The sequence below is a fragment of the Lissotriton helveticus genome, chromosome 5_1 (assembly GCF_964261635.1).
Source record: "Lissotriton helveticus chromosome 5_1, aLisHel1.1, whole genome shotgun sequence".
Taxonomy (NCBI): Eukaryota; Metazoa; Chordata; class Amphibia; order Caudata; family Salamandridae; genus Lissotriton; species Lissotriton helveticus.
Genome location: NC_136065.1, coordinates 1,271,124,177 through 1,271,147,879, shown reverse-complemented (window position 1 = coordinate 1,271,147,879; position 23,703 = coordinate 1,271,124,177). Strand labels below are relative to the sequence as shown.

Genomic DNA, 23,703 nt, shown 5'->3' with positions numbered 1-23,703 from the left:
CATTGGGGTTAAGAAAGAACCAATGAGACACTGATTGCGAGTCTGGTAGGGCATTTTGGCTACTAAGGTGAGTTTTGGCACACCCTAATTCACTGAGGTTCCAAGTCTCTATGCACAGTTCTGTGTAGGAGCAGAATCCCTGCTACATGGCGCCCATACGATGGTGGTCCTATTACATGACGCTTGAGTAGTACTTCTATCAGTCCTTAGCCCCTTCACTATTGTTTCCGGTTAACAGTAGTGTTGGACAAACCTACCTATAGTTACATAGGTCCTTTCAAACTTGAATCTTTCAAAACGGTTTCCTTTTGAATTACTACCCAGTTGTGCCACTTTGTTTTACATTGCACCTTTTTTCTCTGTGTCACTATGGCTAACGTTGACATTCCGCAGCATAGTCGCATTGCGGTCCGCAATCATTTGCAGGCTTATAACGTTGGTTTGGAGGGCATGGCAGTTATTTTGGAGGCGAGTGCTGAAGTTGCTTACCCGTTTGAGATTTTCTACTCATGGGTGACATTTCCTGCTGTGGATGCAGCTACTCAGGTATTTGAGACTTATACTCACACAGCCGTGCCCTTGGAGTATGTTCCTTATAGAACACAGGAGATTCCGATTTCTGCATGGCAGCACCGTGATTGGTTTAACGGCGCCCTTTCCCACAGTGTAACGGCGATTAGAATGGGTCCTTTGTGCATTCCAGGTGCTTATTGGACGGTTTTGGCTGGAGTCACCCTGCATCCTCGTGCGGGGCAAGTCCCCGTTGCTGAATTACGGACCCTATATAACTCTTCTATTCGGGCCCTAGTTCAATATATTATCCGCAATATCCAGGGCGGGGAATGTGGTTTTGCGGCTCTTCCAGCTGGACCGAGCGGAATGAAGCTTAGTCCCGTGATGGTCAATGCAGTAATGGGCAAGCGTCCCCAGGATAAGGATGATATGCCTTTTTGGCTTGCCGAGAAATTTAACTAGCTGGAGACAGTTTTTCCTAATTCGACTCCAGTTGAAAAACACAGGATTCTTACAATTAGTTTACCGAAGGACTTGGTACCAGAAGCCGGTGACTGTGAGTCATGGGATAGGATTTTTGCGCCAGTGTACACGAGGTGCTTCGGCACTCCGTAAATGGCTGTCCTTCCGACGGTCATTAAACGTGTTCAGGATGAACGCGGACCTGAGGCTGCGGTTGAATTGGGAATGAGACTCGTTGGCACATTTGATGTTGTTTCCGATCTGGTCCTTTCTAATATAAAGGGAGATGCGGTGAACTTTCAAGTGGCTAATGCCTTACGCGATGTCCCCGATGCCGACAAACCTCGACAGTTACTGAGAATTATTACGGCGGCTTATAAAACCATTGGCCGCAATAGTTTAGGTGTCAAGCCCTTTTCTGCTAAAGATAAAACAACCTCAGGGTTCGAAGTCTGAAATGGACGTTCAACCCAATGCTCCAAAGAAAAAAATGGTACAAAAATAAAAAACAAGGGGAAACAGCAACAGGAGTCCCGTCCCCCATCACCCGTGCCTGCGCCTACTGAGCGCGTTTATGAGTTGCGCGACCGCACTACGATTAAGTCACCTGATAGATTTCAGGTTCCTGATCAACGCTCTCCTCGTTCTTTACAGGACACATCGGCCTCTTAGTCCGGTGGTGGAGGCGGCGGAAGAGGTAGGGGTGGCCAGCAGAGTCGCGACCAGCCCCGCCCGAAAGACAGAAAAGGCAAGCAGGACGATTCTTCACAGAAAAGACCCCAGTTTCAGAAAAAGAAAGTTGCCGCTTTAACAGCGAGATATGCCACAGATAGTGAGAAAGCAGCTTCGGAATCAGACATGGGTGCTGACGTTGTTGGACAGCGCGGCGGAGATTACCATAGTGCGAAAGGCCCTGCGTCCACTACTGAAGGTGACAGCGACTGACCAATATGTTGTTGTAGAGACAGCTGATACTAGAGTAGCTCCCCCTGATAGGATTTTTGAAATTGTCCTTTTAATTGAAGGTGACATACAACGTACCATAAAAGGGGTATTTTGGGAAAATCTTACAACTACCGATGACATTTTGTTAGCGGAGGCTGTATGGCCCCCACCTTTTGTTCTCGCAGCTCCGAGAGGGGAGGAGGTGATCCTCCCTAGTTTCGCGCAGTGTCTATGGAGCATGCACTGAATTTTGCAGAAGAGTAGGCTAAGGCCCTTGCGCCGGCTTTGTACCGTACTCACTGTGGTTGGGATAAATTTTTCCCTCACCACGAAATTCCCTTACGGTCTATGCCGCAGCCTCAACATCCCATTCGGCGTGAGCCTAAGGCTTTCATTGCGGAAATCCTTGAACAATTAGAATATCAAAGAGTGATTGAAACTTGTGTGTCACCGATAAATAACCCACTTTTTACTGTGACCAAGCCTGACGGTTCGTACCGTTTGGTATTGGATTACCGGCATTTGAACTCACATTGCCGTACCTGTGCAGTACAGAATACCCACGGCTCTGCTTTTGGTGGATGATCTTGTGCGAAAACGGTTTAAGACCACACTTGGCATATCCAATGTTTTTTTTGCCCACAATTTGGATGGTCTAAATTCCCAATGGACCAGTTTTACCAGTGGCGGCAAACAACGCCAATTTAGACGCCTGGCCATGGGCTATAAGAATAGTTCAGGTGTGTTTGCCGTCCGTATCGTCTCTCTCTTAGAGAGAGTTGATCCAGATGTGTGTTCGTATGTGGATGATATCTATCTCACAGACGACGAAATGTGGGCGCATCTGTGTCGCGTTGACCGCATTATTTGTAACTTTGCGGACTTCGGTTACAAATTCAACTTTGCAAAGTCTCACATTGCAGAGTACACAGTGTTGTTCCTGGGCTACGAGCTGAACAATGAAGGTCGAGGATTGGCTCCTCTCTTCTTGGAATAATGCGCACAGTTGCGCGCTCCTACAACACTGAAAAAATTACAGTCCTTGCTGGGATTTTTGAATTTCGGGCATACTTACATTGCCGAATATGCCCAGCGTATCAAGCCTTTGGCTTTATCACTTTTAACAATAATTGCTCTTTGTAATCCAAAACTTTACTTCATTCCATTTTATTTTCTTTGTTCTTTACACACGTGATTTGCTTATGTTTAAACAACTTCTCATGCCGCGGATATGCCTATCCTGGCCTTTTTCCGGGCACGGCCAAAAAACATAGAACATCATCAGTTGCAGATTCTTATATTACCCAATGCATTTCGGACTGTAAAAAGTCCTTCCTCAGGGGTTCACTACAAAGTAAAAAAACATTGTTGCTGAAATCTGTCTTCAAATTACTATGATTAACACTTTACATTTTCCTACCTACAAAATCGTGCTATATGTTAAATTAACCTGTATGCAGCGCTTTCCCTATAAACACGGAGCTGAATGCTCCCATAATTAAACCTGAAAAATCCTCTAACCAGCGTCCTTACCCTATGATTTTAACCTTCCTTAACATTGAATAACACCCCAAATCTTTAACCCTAATTTGCTTCTCCCTTCTCCACCCCATGAACAAGCTTTCCATTCCCCAGATTGCATCCAGATTTCCTCTCTCTGGCGGCGTTTACCGACACGCCATTTAGCAGGAAAACATGTTGTAGGTAGGAAAATGTAAAGTGTCAATCATGTTAGCCTTTATTGAGTTCACCACCTGATGCTCACCTTGATGAGACTGAATATACTTACCCCACTGACTTATCGATGCCTGATTTGCAAACCTGTTTGGCCACAGAGTCCAGATTTTCATTTGACACGGACTCTCACACATCGAAAACTCCTTCAAAAATCTCTGTTTTTGCAACATGGTTTAAAAATTTTTTTTTGATTCCTCCTTGGACCTACATTTGGTTGGTGCTTTTTTCGATTTACCTGTTCATGTGTATTGAATTTGTGGTGCATTTTTTCCGCCTTGTCAATGGACACTATGTTGAAGAGAGAACATGCATTCGGCATACTAATGGAACATTGGTTCCCCATTCCTCATCACACAGATTGAAGAGGGACCTGGCTTTTGTAACAATCACTGCTTGGCCCGTCTTAGATGGGATTGTGTGGGATGCTATTAGATTTCAAATCCACGGGCCCACAGAAGTTATAAATGTCCCAAATGTCCTAAGGGTTTCTATGGGGGATGTGATTAAACAAAATATATAGTTCTGATGATTGGGATGTTCAGGCCACAGAGGCTTTGTTTTCTGATTTGAAATATTATGCTGCCTTTGATGCTGAAGATTTGTATTTAGATTCTGCAATTTATGGTGATTTGTTTTGCTACCAACACTTTGGCAATCACTACCTGCATAAAGCTAATACCAGGAGGAATACTGTTAATTATACAGAATGGGAACATTGTCTAGCTCCTGTACAAGGCAGTTCCGCTTCTCTTTTAAAGAGTTTCACTTATTTTACTGATTTTAATCAGTCAAATCACACCCAATGCATTTTATTTTAAAATGACTGAAAGGTCTACTTCCAAGGTTAGACTTACCCACGCAAAATTATTGTATTCGAAGTCCTTTTTGGACCAATTGGCTGTTGGGGGCTACGAGCTGTGGAAAGATACTATTGATCTTAAATCTGTTGGGGTCCTTAAGATTGGCAAGTGCAAGGCACCGAGGCTTTGCATCGTGCATGCCTCATCCCTAACCATATGTTGTTTTTGAATGCTACAATTACACACACAACTTGCTTTGGATTGGCTACTACTAAAGAATTAAATGCTCCATCTTTTCCTGAATCAGAAGAATATTCTGGTTGGGATAATAATACCAAGTTTTCCATCAGAGAATTACAGACTCCGTTACTGAACACTACCTTTAACATATCCAGTTTGGATCCTAAAGGTTGGTTGATGTGGCATCAAAGTGCAGATTCTTACCAGCATCGTTTTCTGGGTTTAGCTCCAGGCTACACACAGGTCAGGGTGGATCCCCGTTTAGAAAGTGGCCATTCTATGACTACCTATTCTGTAGGCAAATTATGGCAGAGTTGGCTCAAACATTCCACTTTGGCGTCAGTTAAGCTGCATTTATCTAAATTGACCGACGATGTGATCTAAATGATTTCGTAAAAGGCCCTGCTTCCGGCAGATCTAAAAGGTGGATATATGCTATTTACAAAGAAGTCTGGAAACTGTCCCAAATTGAGGCGGCTTCCCGCATTAGAGCAATAGATCAAGCAAATTTAAAAAAGGTGCTAGCAGTTGTAGATAACAGCATTAACACGCCTTCGTCCCGCATTTACACGTTAGATAATATTGTTTCATCTGTTGTTGATATTGTGCAAGAAGATGTGTCTGTTTGGCCAAAATCAATTGCGTTCTATTATGCAGTTTGCATGGACCTTGCAGACTTTGAAATCTGGAAAAGTGCCATGGCACTACATGAATACTTCATCATTATTTGCCCCGTTTAATTTGACTGAAAAGCAACGTTTTATGTCTATGAAAGATGCAACTTTTTCTATGTTACATATTGAAAAGTTAGAACTGTTACCATTTTCTGTGGCTGAGACAAATTCTGCTATGTGGCTTATCCACGGGTTAATAACTTTACCTTTTCCCCTTTTCAAATTTGAGGCCTGTATGAAGTACTATGCAATAGGCAGATATGAACCTCTGGGCACCGCTTATCTTCATGAAGCTTGGTTGCTACCTTTTACCTATAGGTGCCTTAGGGAGGGAAAAGAGGTTTACTTGAATGGGGAGGATTGCACTACGACACCAGATCACTCAATGTGTGGGAATATCCAATTACATAGCTCTTGTAACCAGAACGAGCCAAATTTAGCCTGTATTTTGAAAGGTACACCAGCACCTGCTATCATACCCACATTTACATTACTGTCAAACGGGAGTTATTTACTTTTAAATAATGAAGATTGTTGTGGGATGGTAGCCGGAATTCCTTACGTGGTTACGGTCAGTGAGCGTGTAGTTTGTTGTAAAAATGTTATGTTTCCTCCTCCGCATGGGAAGCTTGATGTTTCCATCTGGCTGACGATTCCGACCTTGAAAGCAGAGTTCAACAAGATGAGTCGTATAAGAGCTCTATTGTCTCAGAAAGAAGTCGCCCTCACATCTGCTCATGAAACATTTGTCCTTCACGTGGCAAACACCCTACAGAGGTGCATACTTTATTAAATACAGATTTGCCCTTGCATTTCGGTGAATTAATTCACACTATCTTTAATGCGTCCTCCACCGCAGGGCTGGCTCACTTTTTAAAAATTGATAGCAGCAGCCTTGTGACTTCTTTTCAAACTATATTTGGTGTGTTCCCGGCGTTTTGTCATTCAATTTTTTCCAGCCTGTTTGGTGGATTTCCCTTAATGCTCGCACTGGTGGCAGGCGTACTTCTGTTGTTTTGTTTATTCCAAAATGGATGCACGTCTTGTATTGCACGAAAATCTGTCACGGCTGTTGCTGCTGCGCAGCCAAATGCTTCAATATTATGGAGTGCTGCCTCTTGCTACATTGTGTGCGGCTTATGGATTCTCGTTTCGATTTTTCTTCTTTACATGCGTCCCGCCTGTCTTTCATTGCTTGAGTTGCGATTTCGACTGGGCCCTGGATTTCTGTCTCTGCAATACGGTGTCCCCCAATGCGGATTATGATCAGCTTATGAGCCCCTTAGTTGCTCGTGAATTGCTTTGTTCTGGCGAGGGATTATGGCCTTTGCAGTGATGCATGCAGTCCTGGGACGTTGGAATGTTTTCGCATCGGCGCAAGATTTTTGGCACATAGCTTTATTGAAGACACACTGAGTTGCCCTCTGATGGTACTAGAGGCTCCGGTAATTGAAGAACATGTGTGTTCTTTTCATTTGCTGAATTGGATGGCTGAAATGTTTTCAGATGAAAACAGTGACTTCCTATTGGAGGCTGTTGCTACATATTTTGCATATACATTGTTGGATTGAGATGTGTCATCGCTTCTCTCTCTTCCATGACCGAGGTCACATGTTGGACATTGTATTTTTAAAATAAAAAAATTCTTCTTCATTGTTTTCTACCCAGGACTATTGACTTCTCTATGTCCGTGGCTAGAAATTCCGGATTTGAAGTACATTCAATTTATGAAGTTTTTGTTTCCGTTTTTTCACTGCGGCAATTTGAACTGGTTTCTGACTGTTGTTCTTGAACTCTGCTTTCCAAATTTGCCCCTTTCTTATCCGTGCTCAGATCAAGGGAGGGTGTCATGGGGATGAGCCTTGCATTTATACTGTGTTAAGTTGGCACGAGCTTATTAGAAGTTTAAACGCCATTTTTCCTTTCTGCTGCCTTTGCACACGGCACATATTATTATAAATGTTTAGAGTTAGCAGAGTGTTTTGCTTCGCACGAGAATAATATGTTTTTCTGTATTAGCAGCCTTGCTTGGTAAGCTTTGTCTGAACAGTGAGTGCCGAGGCCTTCAAGGTTATTTCAACACAGTGGTTGTTGTTCGGACTGATCAGCGCACGTTCTAGACATAACATATATGCAGCTGTGGCCACCTCTGATTTTGGAGCGTTTAATAATGCACTGCGTAGGCATGATCACACACGCTTGGAGAACATTTGCATGCAGAGAGCTGGTGCAGAAACTGATGTGATCCATCTCTGCTAGGACCAGAGGTATGGGCCGCTCTTGTAATCCCAAGAGACATTCTGTAGATATAAAATAACCTACTAGCTAGGGAGGGTGATGTATATGTGTATTCCAACCTGTTTTCCATTTAGCATTGTAACATGCTTTCTCCCTTTGTATTTTATGGAATAGTAACTATGCTGATGATCTTGTTAATAATAATATGTCTGCTTGTATTAGCTAAAATCCTGCACATGAGAACACGGCATTAGAAATAAATATTTCAAACTTGCATGTGTCTCTATTTACTCCCTGTTTTGGACTGGTATGAGAGTATAACGAAAGAGTGTTCATGTGTTCCACATTGCCTGAGGTATTCTAAGTTCCATGTTCTGGGTTGTCTAATCATTGGGGTTATGGAAGAACCAATGAGACACTGATTGCTAGTCTGGTAGGGGATGTTGGCTACTAAGGTGAGTTTTGGCACACCCTAATTTACTGGGGTTCCAAGTCTCTATGCACAGTTCTGTGTAGGAGCAGACTCCCTCTTATGAGAAGAAGGCTCTTTCTGAAAGGTGGAAGTTTTTAAAAATTAATTTTTATTGTTTCATTAAGGAAAAAGTAACAAACATACAGAAGAAAGCCAAACTTCTGTCTTAACAGAGAAGGTGAACATTGTGCCATTTCGGCGGCATACGTATCAACAGTTACATAAAGATAAGTTGTGTCCATGAGCTGTACTTTAAAGCACATCAACAGATTGTTAAGTAAAAAGACAACAGGTATCATATAATATCGTAATACATAGACAGAAATCAGGGGGGCTCCCTTCACACGAAGCACAGTAGAAAATCTGTGAGCCTGAAGCCTCTGTGGTGAGGGTTCTAAAGGTGCTGTTGCCTGATTGGCTGTACTTTGGGCCGTTCCTAATGACTAGGGCATGCTATTATAGTAAGTGTTTTTCTCCATTGACTTCAATGTTAAAGTTATTACTTACTGCTTTATGTGTACCGTGGGACTCCCACTTTGACGACGGAGAATGATTCAAGCATGTATATATATGAAAGAAACAATGCTGGAGAAATATACATCCTGAAACCAAACCACTTTACTGAATTGTTAAGTCTGTGAGGGTTGGGTCAACGAAGCCTGCTTCTTATAGCAATCTACTCTCGGATCAGTCTCTATCAATCTCCAGAGTATTAGAGGATGAGGGACAGTGGTCTGCTAAGAACAAATTAAAGTTAATAGGGAATAGGTTCAATCCTTGGATCCACTTGTATCTGTGCAAGAGTGCATCCAGACAGGGTAGTTTGCTTGTTTATTGAAAGGTTTCATAATGTTGTGTATTGCCTGTTGGGAACTGAAAGGAGTTTTGGCATACAGGAAAAGAAAGAATTACCGGTTAAAATAAAATCCACCAAGTTTCTTCATTCATTAGGGAGGAATTTTAATGAATCATTCTGGGATATGTTAAATCTTGATCACAAATGACTTGAAACACAACAGAAAAAAGCTAAAAAATGACTAATAACAGAAACATTTGTTTGGTGCAACTTATAAGACAAATCAAAAGGACACATTTAAATAAATATTTACATCCATTATTATACAGCATTAAAAAGGTTTGATCCCAGCGTAAAAGTCCAGTAGATTCCAGCATTTAAACCTGTGATTAAAATGGATGAAAGTTCAGCCAATGGAGTGCAAATCCTGCATTAGGAATAGAGGGCTAACTTAGAATTGTTGGAGTCCAAGTCTAGCAGAAGAGGGACCAGTCCTGGTAGCCAGGGAGGTGCGGCCAACTGCAGGGCCACCAATGGTTTGGGTCAAACCATTTGAGTCAGTACATCATCAAAATATTGTGCAAGCAATGTTTTATCACACTAAATGTTCAATGCCGAAGCCAAGGCAGTTGTCTGGTATCTGCCTCTATGAGAGTGAGTTAAGAGGCATCAAAGAATGTGGGCCTTATTGATTTGAATTCATATTTCTCTGTGCTTCAAATTCCCACAACAGCCATGATTTTTGGCCACAGTTTGTGTAATTAAGCCTGTTGGGACCTCAACCCCTATGTGAGCCCTTGGATTGCCCTCCAATATAATACCCCATGGCGGTCCCCCACTGGTCAAGGAAACCATATTGTAGAAGGCATTGCAATGTCACGAATTTAAATTTAGCTAATGATTTAAGGTATACCAATAAGAAGTCACTGGGTTCGAGATGCCTATTTGTAACCATTCATTCAGGCAATAGAGTTCTCCTGGCTATTTACCACCTGAAAAACTCAGCTTGCATTCTTCATCTGGAAAATGAGAATGTCACAGAGGTCACAGAGAGTGCTTCTGAACAAATGAAGTGAGGAGCTTCTGCTGTGTGACTTCCTGTGGTCTAAAAAATAATGCAATCCAGTCAACTGCGGAGTTTACCACATGCCTTCGCTGCCCATGCATCCTAAACTCAATCTCTCATTCATATCACCATTGGCCCTTTAGAATGAAAACCACCTTCTACTTACCTCCCCAAAGTTCTTACAACATCCAGGTTTCAAATGTGATTATGCCATCTTACATGCCTTGCCCTTCCACTGTCCCCAATTTTGGGCACTTTCACTCTTCTAAACTAGGGGTTCCATCACAAATAAAAGCATTGCTATCTAGCCACACTCTGTCTCCCATCACCACCAAATCATGTACCCTTCACATTCACAAATCTCACCTCTTGCTCTATGGCAGATGTTTAATATCCCTCGGCTATACAATACCTAGTCTTCCACAATAAATAACATCTGTGACATTCTAAATGTGAAAAAACACTTAAAACCATTGATGCAGATTCGATTGTGTCCCGCAACTGAGGCAATGAGTAAACTACTCACAAGAGCATTTGGTGGTCTTCATCTTGTCTGCTAAGTCAACAGTCCATGGTCAACAGTCCATGGTGACTTTCAGATATTTTTGTGCCACACCTAGGTAAAATACAACAGTTCTGATAGGTGTGTAGTTCCAACTGATCGAGAAGCCAGCAACGGCCTGCTTGACCTCAAATGACAATTGGTCCATCACAATATGCAAAACCACAGAAACCTTCAAGCGTCCTATGGGAGATGATGGTAAGAGAGAGTAGCTAAGTGACTGCAAAGTGGCAGCATTCCCACAACCTCGTCTCTGTTGTCAGGCCCCCTCAGCTCCAGGTGTGCCTTCAGCAGAGTCCGTTGAGCTTGGCAAGCAGTTGATGATCACAGTTTTATTTCTTCATTAAATGTGTGCAATGTATGCTAAAATGAAAGACAGAGAGAAACTAGGAGCAAGTAGGGGGTATTTGATCAAGTACGCAGGCAGGATGGCCACATCTAGGAGGATTTCCTGTTGTTCACGTCACTCCTTTTTAAAAGCCTGTACCGTCACTGTCGTAGAAGCCAAGAGCAGTGGCTACAAATTCATGTAGTAGCCTTGGAGTCAAAAGGGTTGGGAAAACAGCTGTTGAGCACAAGCAAGTTGGGACCAAGGTCATGTCATTGAGTAGGTGTTTTGAAGAGGAAAGGGAAGGACGGACATGACTCCAAAGTTCTTCTTTCGCTCTTTGCCATTTAAGGTTGTAACTGAGGTGCAGAGAGCTCAGGAAAAATTTTGCACAGGCTGGCTGACTCGCATGCAGGCCCAGTAAATGGCCCGCCCCATGAAAGCAAGTGTAAGCAGCATGACAAGTACCCATGAGGCATAGATCCCACCATACTTCTGCGCCAGCTTCCAGGTCCCTACCTGAAAGAAACATTTCAAGAGGTTAGAGCATCTAGAGAAGAAAGCACATTGCTTCACTTAAGCCCCCTAGCAAACTACACTAACAAGGCAACCATGCTGCTTTGCTCTCCTGTAACTAAGGAAGCACAAGACCAACAAAGAAAATGAGAATCATCATACTACAAACAGGAATCCTTGAGAATAAAGTCTTGATTATTTTTTAGAGCTTCTGCCCAACAAAGAATAGACTTAACTCTGTGAAAACACTAATTATTCAAGAAACGTAGAGTAATATATTACAACTGCGGAACACATTTTTGCAACAAGAAAGAGACCAGCCAAATTGGAATATATGAAGAAACAAATCAGGTGGCTCTTCTGGTCACAAGCAAAGCCATCTTCTTTTAACACTTGCAAACTTTGTTGTTTGGCTCATACGTGCTATCTTGTGATAATGGCTGGCGCCTGCCTATGTACTCAGTAGATGATGATTGTGCTACCTATCTGTTTAGCTATTTTCTAAGGGGGCTGAATAGCGGAGGTGGGTGCAACAGTAACTTTACGGCACAAAAATCTTTCTTGTTGTTTACTCCAATAAGTGGGAGGTGAGTGCCAGAATAAATGGACTGCTAGTATCAGCTGAGGGCCAACCTAGAATCCAGACTAATAGTCTACCAAACAGTAGTGCTTCACAAAAGTGGAGATGTTCATGTGGCCGCAATTATCTCCTCAAAGGTTTAAATTCTGCTGCAGTGATTATAGAAGGTCAGATATCTTTACATATGTAGCTCAAGAACTTACAAGAGAAGTACATTAACGAGTGCAAAAAGGATAACACAATTCTTCAGGATTTCTTTTGGCCAAGGGTATATCTAGAGACTGATGATTACTTCAAGAAGTGCTCCATCTGTCAGATGAAAAACAAACAAGGTAATCACTGTGCTCCTCTATAGTCCTTTCTCATCATTCACATTCACTTCCAGATAACTAGCAGGAATCTTTTAGGTTCCATATAACCCTTTGGGAGAAGTCATCCCTTCATACTGCTTATTACCTACAGTACAACATTTCTGGAAGCATTTCCTTACGGATCCAACAATGCTGCACACTTAGGTGACCAATTGAGTGCATTTCTCCGTACAAGTGCGTTTACACAGCAATATATTCACAAATCCAGGAATGAACTTCACGTCACGATTGAAAGCTCAAGTCTGTAAAAACCCTCAAGATCAAACATATTAAAATATTTATATATAATCTGTAGAAAGATAGTTTAAAGGAGTGTTCCGATTAAATACATGAATATGACAGAATAAAACAAGACCTGGTTCCAATGATTGGGATAAGATGCTTCCCTTACTTCTCTTCATAATAGGCAGTAAACTACAGTATTCCACTGGCTTCTGATCTCTTATCTTGTCATCAACTAAGCAATTTACTTAAAATAGCAAAAAACGGATTGGAAAGTGATGATGAGACTACTGTTTCTGCAGTTGATTAATTGTTGGGGCTTTATGAGAGGCTGGCTGCTATCCAACAAGCAATCTTGAAAAAGCAGAGGTAGGTCCTGACTCCCCTCCAACATGGCCTGTTCAAGACCATTTGTATAGAGTGTAAAAAGGAAGGGAGCCAGGACGCAGCCCTGCCTAACCCCCCTCTCTACTTTGAACGGTGCCATGAGCTCCTCGCCGACCCCAAATCGCACCCTGGCCGTAGCATTCGTATAAGAATCTCTTACAAAGATAACTATGGAGATATCCACACCCATTTCTACCAAGATACTCCAAAGTTTGGCATGACTAACGCAATCGAAGGCGGCGGTCAGATCTACATAGGCCATATATAACCTTCCCCCCTTCGCTTTCACATATTTTCCCATTAAGAGTCACAAATTAAGTCCTTGCTCCATAGTGCCCAGACCTTCCCTAAACCCAAATTGGGGATCAGATAATACTTTGCTATTTTCCGCCCATTGCTGTAGGCGGTCAAGAACAATGCGGCCTGCCACCTTGCCTAAAGAATCCAATAAGGATATAGGACGATAGCAGGCCGGATTCTGTCGGTCTCCTTTCTTGAAAATAGGGACTAAAATTGAATTTGACCATGAATCGATAAGCCCTACTGAACAGGGAGCTTGTAACACTCTTGTCAGTATTGGTGACCACAATTCCAAATTATATTAAAAAAAATCCACTGGGACCCCATCAGGGCCCGGAGCCTTTCCCCCTTTACTGGCCTTTAGAGCATGCTCAACGTCTGGTAGATTGATATCAAGGGCTATAGGAAAAGATACAGGATTAGAGAGACAACTTATCATAGAATTATCATCTGTCATAGAATTCACATCAATATTTAGACTGAAAATCTGGGAAAAGTGTTTATCCAATGGTTTTCATCAACAGCAATTTCAACTGTTGGCCCATGTCTCCCATGAGAAAGAAATTGAGTTTTAAGAATTCTCCAGAAGGCAGCACTGTCCTTGTTTCTACAACTTTTAGGAAGTTCTTCCCAGAGTTCTTTTTTCAACTCAGCTTTTCTCAATTTTATAGCCTGATTGTGTGCTTTTCTTAGCTGGACGATTTTATTTCTATCCCTCTCTTCTACATGTAGGGCAATTTTTAACTCACGATATGCCTTTGTACAGGTCTTATTAAACCAACCTTTATTATTTTTTTGTTGGACAGTCAATGTTTTATTTATCTCCTTGGTGATTTCCTGAAAATTGCTTAGAACCTCCTGATGTGAAGTTAAGGGATCTAAACATTTGATTATAGAATCAAAGGAATTCGCTACTACAACTTTCGTAGTTTGTTGTGGGTCAACTTTATCCCATTTGAGGGAATACCCATTTATTCTATCGATAGACAGATTTTTTTCCCCCGACCTTTCTTTCCGCTTTCTTACTGGCCGGATTGGAAGGACAAGAGATTGAAATGCTGTTTGGGAAGTGGTCACTAGTTGCGTTATCGTGAGTCTTAAAATTCAACAAACGGGGTGCAGCCCTACTCGTCATAAAAATAAAATCTATATCGGCACTAGCACCTCTACCATTAAATGTTTGCGAAAAAGGAATTGGGGGAGAAATTAATTCATTAGCAAATCCCAATTCTAATAAAAATAATGTCTTGGTTAAACATTCGCCGCTTGTAGTATGCGGGAAATGGGTTAAGTTTACACTGTTCTCATCAATTAGGCCGCATGTTAGATTACTACTTTGATTACATGGCATTAAATTAAGATCGCCCCCCCTCATATAACAAAAGGAGGGTAAGAACTCTTACTCTGGATTTCCAGAAGGGCAAAGCGAATTTCTTTTAGGGTTAAAATCAGCGGTTCCTTATGCAAGTTGTTATAGAAATTAACCAAAACTAACTTTTCTCGCTTGTTTATATTTACAATTATAATTTGATAATTAGGATCCGACTTAGTGAAGGTTATTGACTTAGACCCCAAGAGATTCGAAATATAAACTGTCAAACCTCCTTTAGCCCTACCAAAAGTCGAAGAAATGGCAGGGGAAAAGTAAGTCTTGTATCCCTCGATGTGGATTGCTGTAATGGCCCATGTCTCCTGTAAGCAAAGTACCTGAAATTTGCCGACAGAAGCGAGCCATAAGTCATTACTAATTTTTGATCGAAGGCCCGCTACGTTCCAAAATAATATATTCCATATTGTTTCATTTATTGCTCCCACCTGATTACAATCTGAGACATTCTGCCCCAATTGAACAGCTTCTACGGTCCCCAAGGTTTCTAGTCCGATCTCCGAAATAGTATAAGATTCTAGGTCAACATTTACTAATACTCTATTTGGGTCAAGAATCTGGGGCTCTGGATGGCGATTCATTTCTATATATAGAACATCTGAGCTCAAATTTTTAGTAGTCTCTGAAATATTTAATCTGCGGGAAACGGAATTAACCTGGGTCCTAGAATGTGAGACAAGGTGTGTAAGAGGGATCGCTGGAATTGGAAGTATACAACTCAGTCAATCTATTTCCTCCAGACTTGAGATAAGCTCAAATCTATTATAAACAGGAACATTGTAATCATAGAGACTCCGCGGCTCGGGCCCATCCCTACGACACTCCCTTCTGGAAATGTGCAAAATTGTATTACGATAAAAGAACCCTAGTGGCAATATACAAATGCCATCCCTACTCAGGTGTCTGGGACCTGCCCTTTCTAAGATAGTTTTTACAAGTTATGGAGACCCAAAATTCAAAACCACATAATCGCCACTGCCTACTTTCGGGGAGGTCCCAACCCAAGGAGTTTTACAGATCATTTTAAACTCCTGGAAGAGATGACTGCCCAGCCCTGTTCTACTATTTAATAGATGAAGGGCCTTATTTCTAAGCGCTGACCAGTGTTCCTCAGAGCCAGGATGGAGTGGTGGAACATTGGTAAGTATAACGGTATAGGGCATGGATTCTGGTGGTAATTTAAGCGAGTCCTTGGGATAGGGCAAATCACCCCTAGTCGTTTCTGGGTCACGACCCTCAGTTAGCTCCAAGGGGGTCCCCCCCCTAACTATTTTTACTTGCACATTAAGAGGATTTTCAGAGGGGGCATGCGCTATTTTACTGGTGCTGGCTACAGCGTCAGCAAAAGTTGTCGGTTTTGCATGCGCTGTTACCGGCCTAAGCTCCTTAAAGCCATTGGCACTCTCGTTTGCTTAGATTGGGTTTCGAAAGGAGAAGATATTGCTCTATTTTATTAAGCCTTGCATCAATATCTGTCAATTTAGTTAATACAGGGTTGAGCATTGCCGCAATCTTCCCCTCCAGTTTAGCTAACATACAATCTTCAGGTTCAATCACTGCCTGGCATGGAGGGGCCTGGAAACAATTGCCTGGTAAGCTAAAGGAGCTTACATCTGTTGCCACTGAGACACTATTTGTTTTTCCAGGGGCCCCCCTCCCCCTCTCGTTTTTGCCACTTTGTTTGCTTGATGTGAGTCTAAGGGTAGAGTGCCCGCTTTCCTTTTTTTGAGCTTGAATAACACCCACCCTTTCCTTCTCCTGCACTAAGTGTTGCTTGTGTGTGCGGACCTGCCCTGCGGGAGAAGGGGTGGGAAAAGGTGTATTTGGAACAGTGACTACAGACAGTGAAATATCTGCTTGCAATTGTGGCAACCTAGGGAAAACTTCTAATAAACAGTCAGGGGCTGGATCAAGAGATGACTGGGGACCAACTAATGGGTCTTCAATCAAAGCAAAACGAGGTTCCATGGAAAGTCTCCTTTGGGTGAGCTGTGTTTCACGATTGAGAACAGACTCAGCCCTCAGGAGAAAAGCATCTAAAGTGCCCCCTGCCACCGGTACCCCCTGCCCCCTTACGATTGCCCTTACTCAGTCATAATGCATTATTACAGATTTGAATAACACAGGCAGAGAAAGCACAATTGGTACAATAACCCCAAAATAGAAAGTCTGACGTAAATGTTAATGTTCTTACTGACCAAGGCCTTAACAACTCTGGATTGCAAGTAAAAGAGAGGTGGTCCTGCCCTGCCCCCCTGCCCGGGCCCGCCCTTGACCCGGGCAAGCCCGCGCGCGTCCCGCCCTGCGGGAGATTTAAAGTGCCTCCTGGCGCTGTGCGATGATGCGGCAATGGAGCGCCACGGGGACTCTGGGAAGTGTAGTACCGGGCGCACTCAACTACCATGTGGTCCCGTTGCAGTCCCCCACTGACTGTTTTAATGCAGGGCAGCAGAATGGCGTGGCAGCAGACAAGGGCAAAGGTGAGAATTGGCCTTTAAGCTTCCTCCTTCTTCTTGAAAGTTTACACGCGTTTATGGGATCGGTGGTCACCAAATTTATCCTGACGTTTCACCAGTTCTGTTTCTTTCTCCAGACCCCATCCGCTTCTCATGCACCTCTTCACAATGAAATGCGCTGGGGTGCTACAGAAGGGGCCACCTTGCTTCTGTATCCACCCTTCTTCCCAGTTGACCAGTCAGATGCTCCTTGCAGCCGCCTGACTCAAAGACTCTGCCCTGTCTATTCCAGGAACAAGCTGCTTCCCCAAGCGAGGGACTCAGGGCTTCTAGACGCAACAGCACCGCCCTTGCTACCTCTAGGTCATGAATCAGCGTATGCTCCTCTCGCGCTCCTGTCCTGATATTAGAATTCATTGAAAGATGAAACAGTAAATGGTCATCACGGAAAGTCCTAGTTCACAAACCGAATAGTTCCATACCATCATACATAGATTTTTGAAAGGTCAATCAAGCATCAGAGTTTGACACCTACCAAATGCAAATGAATAGATGACTTGGTTGAACAATCAGTAAAAAACAGTGAACATCAGTATGATAGGTCATAATGCCACTGTAAGACTCTGTTTAGCAAAAAGCAGCTTTTCCTACTCCCCCTGGACTGTTCTACTGAGACCTCACAGAAATTATGCTGCAGCATATCTACATCTAGTCTACAGTCCATCATAAGCTGAATTTCTTGTGAATTTGGAGGATGTTTATGAACATTATTAGGGCAGGTCTCACAGCCAACCTGGCTAACGATACCCTGGCTGCACATCACAGGAGGTATTGTGGATATTCCCTTAAGAAAGGTATACATATGTCCTAAAGTCAAGAACAATGAAGCACTACAAAAAAAAGTTCCTGTCACCCAAAAATATTTTAGAGGCTTCACTAGATGTGTGAGATATTATTGCAAGGTTACACCCATTTTTATTTCTTAGCATTTTCCTTCCCCTTTAACTGTGCTGTTGAAGACAATTGTTTCTAGCACTCTACTAATCAACTGTTACTCTCCCCAGATTTTCAGATCCCTTTCATATTACAAACCAATGATGGCACTGTAAGGAACCGTATTGTCTCAGAAATTTGAGGATGGAAGCATTCTCTATCTTCTTTTTCAGTTCTAAACTACTGCTCTATGAACTGGTGGATACCACAGCTGAAAAAGAATGCTTGACCCAGTAAGCTGTTGAATTGACTGGAATTTACTGGCTAGGCAGTACACCATTCCAAATGACCGTGCACCATTACCCTGTCTGTAAAATCATGTCACAAATATGCAAATCTGAGTGCCTGAGTCACAAAGGAATCTCATTGTGGAGATTACGCCTCAAGTGCGTACACACCCCCATGACTACAGGGCCTCCGCTACGAGTGTGGAGGCCGTTTGTAAATCAGGCCAAGAGTTTCTTATGCTGGTTTGAGGCCTTAATGCCCTTCTCTTTCTTGCTTTATGAGGCAGGTACATTCATGAGTAATACAGACAGTCTCTTCCAAATGGGAACTACCTGCCCGAATATTGGGGGAACATGTATGCCAAGGTATGGTACAAGTCCCCTGGTTCCCACCCACAATGTTCATATTACTTTAAGCTTAGATGACCATTGTTTCATATTTACACTTGATTGGGAGGGGTGTAAGATGAAGGACCACCCTTCATTGTCCAGTCCTTGATTTATCTACCATGTACCACACGTCAGCATGTGTTATGATACTGCCTAAAAGTAAAGGACAAAGGGCCACCAACTACTACAGCTTTGAATGATCAGGTCCTCCATAGGATAGGAAAGGATTAGAAAGTTGACGCTGGCACCAGTGGTAGGGGTCCCAGCCTGCACTGGGTAGTCAGGGAGAAGTCTCTGGGTCTATCCCAAGACGAAAACAAGGCAGAGGAAAGTAGGGTTGGGGTAGCAGCTTAACGCCAGATTTACACAGGTTTGCAGAGACTTTACAAACCCTGATCGCCATGATATTATGAATGCGGCCAAGGGGGTCATATATTAAAGGGGGGTGGAACTGGAAGGACAAGACACCTCTCACAACTAATAGAAGCACGTAATGACCTCAAATACTCCACCCTTAAAATAACCTCCTGAAAGAAAGTGGGAGGATTTCCCAGAAGTTCACCCGGAAAGGGATATATAAATCGACAGGAGAACGACAGCGAGAAAAATCATTCACAGCATAGATGGCGTGATTTTTGCCTTCTCTCTTCTCAGAGTGAAGATGGTCTCCAGAAACTAAATATTAACCAAAAGGAGCCAGCCAACCAGATAAAACAAGCATTTGCAATGCAATAGGTCTCGCAGTTACACGAGTTAAAGCTATTGGCATTATATATGACAACGCCTTTTATTTATGTTTTTAAAACTAAAACAAAAATCAAAGGCATTGTTATTTGCAATGTCAATAGCTGAAACTTCTGTAAATGCGAGACCTATTGCATTGCAAATGCTTGTTTCTTCAGCGGGGGGGGGGCACTGTGCGCGTGCTCTATGTATAATGCAGTGTTTGAGGGTTGCGGCTTGAGATCCTTACACTGTTTGGAATAGTCACATTGCAATGTAACTAACAGAGGCACATGATGGAGGGAGGAAGGAGTGGGTGGGAGGGAAGGAGCGAACAGAGGTGGATTTAAAGTGTTTTGCAGGTTGCGGCTTGATATCCTTACACTGTAATAGTCACATTACAAGGTAACCAACACGGGTGCAGAATGGAGGGAGGAAGGAGTGGGTGGGAGGGAAGAAGCGAATGGAGGTGGATTTATAGTGTGTGCAGGAAGCTGGTTATTGCGGTAGCAGAGTGTGGAGATGGAAAACTGTGCGCTTGCTCTATGTATAATTCAGTATTTGCAGGTTGCGGCTTGAGATCCTTACACTGTTTTGTATACTTACATTATAATGTAACCAACAGGGGCACAGAATAGAGGAAGGAGGAGTGGGTGGGAGGGAAGGAGCGAACAGAGGTGAATGCAAAGTGTGTGCGGGAAGAAGGTTTAAATCACAATGAAAATAGGTAGTAAGGGCAAATACACGCGTCAAGAGCGCATTAGTAAGTGAGTAGTGTGATGCTGTGGGCTAATGCTTTGCGCAAGATTATTGCGATAGCAGAGTGCAGAGATGGAAAACTGTGCGCGTGCTGTATGAATAATGAAGTGTTTTGCGGGTTGTGCCTTGAAATCCTTACACTGGTTTTTATAGTTACATTACAATGTAACCAACAGGGGCACAGAACGGAGGGAGGAAGGAAGGAGTGTGTGGGAGGGAAGGGACGAATGGAGGTGAATGTAAAGTGTGTGCGGGAAGCTGGTTTAAATCACCACGTAAGGTTTATAAGAATAGGTAGTAAGGGCAAATACACACGGCAAGAGCGCATTAGTAAGTGGCTAGTGTGACGCTGTGGGCTAATGCTTTGCGCACCGAGTGTGTGGGAGGGAAGGAGCGAGCGGAGGTGGATTTATAGAGTGTGCAGGAAGCTGGTTATTGCGGTAGCAGAGTGTGGAGATGGAAAACTGTGCGCTTGCTCTATGTATAATGCAGTGTTTGCAGGTTGCAACTTGAGATCCTTACACTGTTTTGTATACTTACATTATAATCTAACCAACAGGGGCACAGAATGGAGGGAGGAAGGAGTGGGTGGGAGGGAAGGAGCGAACAGAGGTGAATGCAAAGTGTGTGCGGGAAGCTGGTTTAAATCACCACGTAAGGTTTATAAGAATAGGTAGTAAGGGCAAATACACGCGGCAAGAGCGCATTAGTAAGTGGCTAGTGTGACGCTGTGGGCTAATGCTTTGCGCACCGAGTGTGTGGGAGGGAAGGAGCGAGCGGAGGTGGATTTAAAGTGTTTTGCGGGTTGCGGCTTGAGATCCTTACACTGTTTGTAATAGTCACATTACAATGTAACCAACACGGGCACAGAATGGAGGGAGGAAGGAGTGGGTAAAGGGAAGGAGCGAACGGAGGTGGATTTAAAGTGTGTGCAGGAAGCGGTTTTAAATCACCGCGCAAGGTACAATCAAAATAGGTAGGAAGAGCAAATACACGCGGCAAGAGCGCATTAGTAGATGGGTAGTGTGACACTGTGGGCTAATACTTGGCGCAAGATTATTGTGGTAGCAGAGTGCGGAGATGAAAAACTGTGCACTTGCTCTATGTGTAATGCAGTGTTTGCCGGTTGCGGCTTCAGATCCTTACATTGTTTTTCCTAGTTACATTACAATATAACCAACAGGGGCACAGAATGGAGGCAGGAAGGAGTGGGTGGAAGGGAAGGAGCGAATGGAGGTGAATGTAATTGTTGTGCGGGAAGCTGGTTTAAATCACTGCGGGAGGTACATCAAAAATGTATACTGCAGTGGTTTTTGGGGAGCGGCTTGCGACCCTTACACCGCGTGCTAATAGTTACACGAAAATGTAACCAACAGGGACGCAGAATGGGGGGGAAAGGAGTGCATATAATAAAGGGATGACAGGTCCAACGGCGAGAGAAAAATAGCACGGAGCGAACAGTGGTACACTGTGGGGTAATGCTTCATTTGTATTTGCAGCTTTAAAGCAGTAGGAACGCGGGGAGTAAAGAAAGTGAAAGCGTGTCATGCGCGTGTTCTGCTCAGAGCTGTCATTACAAGAAACGCCTGGGGAAAGCTAAGCAGCACGTGCATATGTCCTGTCCAGGCGCGTTCACATGCTGTGTCTGGGCAGCCACGCCGTAGGAAGACAGGGAGGGACCCAAATACGCTTCTCTCCCAATAGAAAGCACGGATTTGGCAGGCGCGCCAGTAAGAAGGGGGGGGGGGCGGGGGCGGGGGCGGTCCTTCGGGTTGTTTTTACCGCTTCTGCCCTTAAATATGCATGTGGCAGAGCGAAAAATGAAGGTGATCAGCCAATAAAAGAACAGCAAAACTGTAGGAAACATCTGTCACTTGCATACCATTTTCCCTGTGTAATTCTGATTTCACAAAGAAACAAGCATTGAAGAAAGCTGTTAAACAAGACGTGAGCGTGCACTGCCGAAACCGAAACCTGTCGTGGGGCGGGACTTCCGTCTTCTGCGAGAAGCCCGCGCCCACGGAGTGGCTGACCCAGAGGAGCAGTGGTGACGCAGGGCTCCCATGCCCGAGGGAGAGCCCCGCGGAGGCTGCAGAAGTCCGGAGTGGCGCTGATGCGTGAGTGGGGCTTAGTTGTACTGGGGTGGTGGTGGCGGCGGTGTGTGTCTCTATATTTGTGTGCTCGTGTGTGTATGTGCGCTTGTGTGTGTGCGTGCGTGTGTCTCTCTGTGTGTGCGCTCGTGTGTGTGCGTGCATGTGTGAAACGAAAGCAGGGGGGGTGTGGCTGTGTGTGTATGCGAGAAGTGCATGAGGCTTTCAAGGTAAACAGGAGATGGTGACCGCGCGCGCGACCTGATCCGATTCCGGCATGCTGCGCCTGCCCATCTCCTGTCTCCTTGAAAGCAGACTCGCCGACTATAGGTCTCGCTGCGACATTGCTTTGCGATGCGTCGCAGGTGTGAAACCTAAAAAGGCAATCCTGGAAAAACCAAGACCAAGGAGAACAAAATCACTAATTCACAGAGACTGTGTATATCTATAGGTACTGCCCTTAAATCTGTTAATCGACCTGTTAAGATTCATTAAGACAATATCTCGATCTCCAGGGTAGCGGTTTGCAAATAATTTGAATACAATCACGTGCATTACTCGAATGGTGATCCTGGCTTGTGAATACATGAAATATTGAAAGATCAGGTAAAACAGAAACTAAAATTAAAATATAAGTGCAGGGGAACAGGTGTATGCATTCCAATAGGAGAAATGGACGAGATAGTAATTTTCCAGGCAGGTTAACAACTTTGCATACAATAAAGCGCTATTGTCATAAAATAGGTTTAAAGATGACTATGACATCTGTAAACACTGACTGCACCAAATACCCATTTTGGTATAGGAGAACTTGAGAAACAGAGTGACAGTTATGTGAAAGTGGTATAATTGAAGAAATAGACCGTTCCCTGAGGATTTCTCCTGTTGTGATTGAATTCCAGTAAAGATCGAAGTTTAGGCTTTGCATCAATAAAATGAGACTTTAGGGGGGTCAAGGTTGGTTCTAAATTTACAGTGGATAAATATATGATTACTCCTTTCAGCATTTATTTTTGAGTGAGTTGCCGAGGTTACTGTGTTTCCACAAAGTCTGAAAATTAGTGGTTATCGGCGTTAAGAGATTGCCACCTCAAGAATTTACTTAGACACTGCTTTTCAAGTGTTTACAAAATATATTCACGGAGGGACATCTCAAATGTGAGTTGCTATACATAGGGGTTTTTACTAGCTTTTTTTTTTTAATAAGATATTTTGAAGCCGGGGGGCGCTAGAGGGCACCAGGCAAGATGGCCGCGCTTTAGTGCAGCTCTGCCCGGCTGATCTGTAATCCGCCAAGTATTTGCGCAATAACGAGGCATCCAGCCTCCTCTCTTGGCGTCCGGGAAGAGGAGCTGCCCCTGAGGTGTATGGAGTGTGAATTGAGTCTGCACACTGCTGTGGAGAGCTGCGGGTGGAAATCGTAGTCCTCGCTCAAGTGGCAGCAAAATGGTGGAGACTAGAGGGAGGAG

At 43.6% G+C, this 23,703-nt stretch overlaps 1 protein-coding gene across 1 annotated transcript in view; it reads right to left on the bottom strand.

The window, feature by feature from the left end:
- Positions 1-9,016: 9,016 nt before the first annotated feature.
- Positions 9,017-23,703, bottom strand: part of PIP4P1 (phosphatidylinositol-4,5-bisphosphate 4-phosphatase 1) — a 63,801-nt gene continuing 49,114 nt past the window's right edge. The window contains exon 6 of the mRNA XM_078644074.1: positions 9,017-11,352. Coding sequence (XP_078500200.1) covers positions 11,209-11,352 — 144 coding nt within the window. The 3' untranslated portion in view covers positions 9,017-11,208. The remainder of the gene's footprint in view (positions 11,353-23,703) is intronic.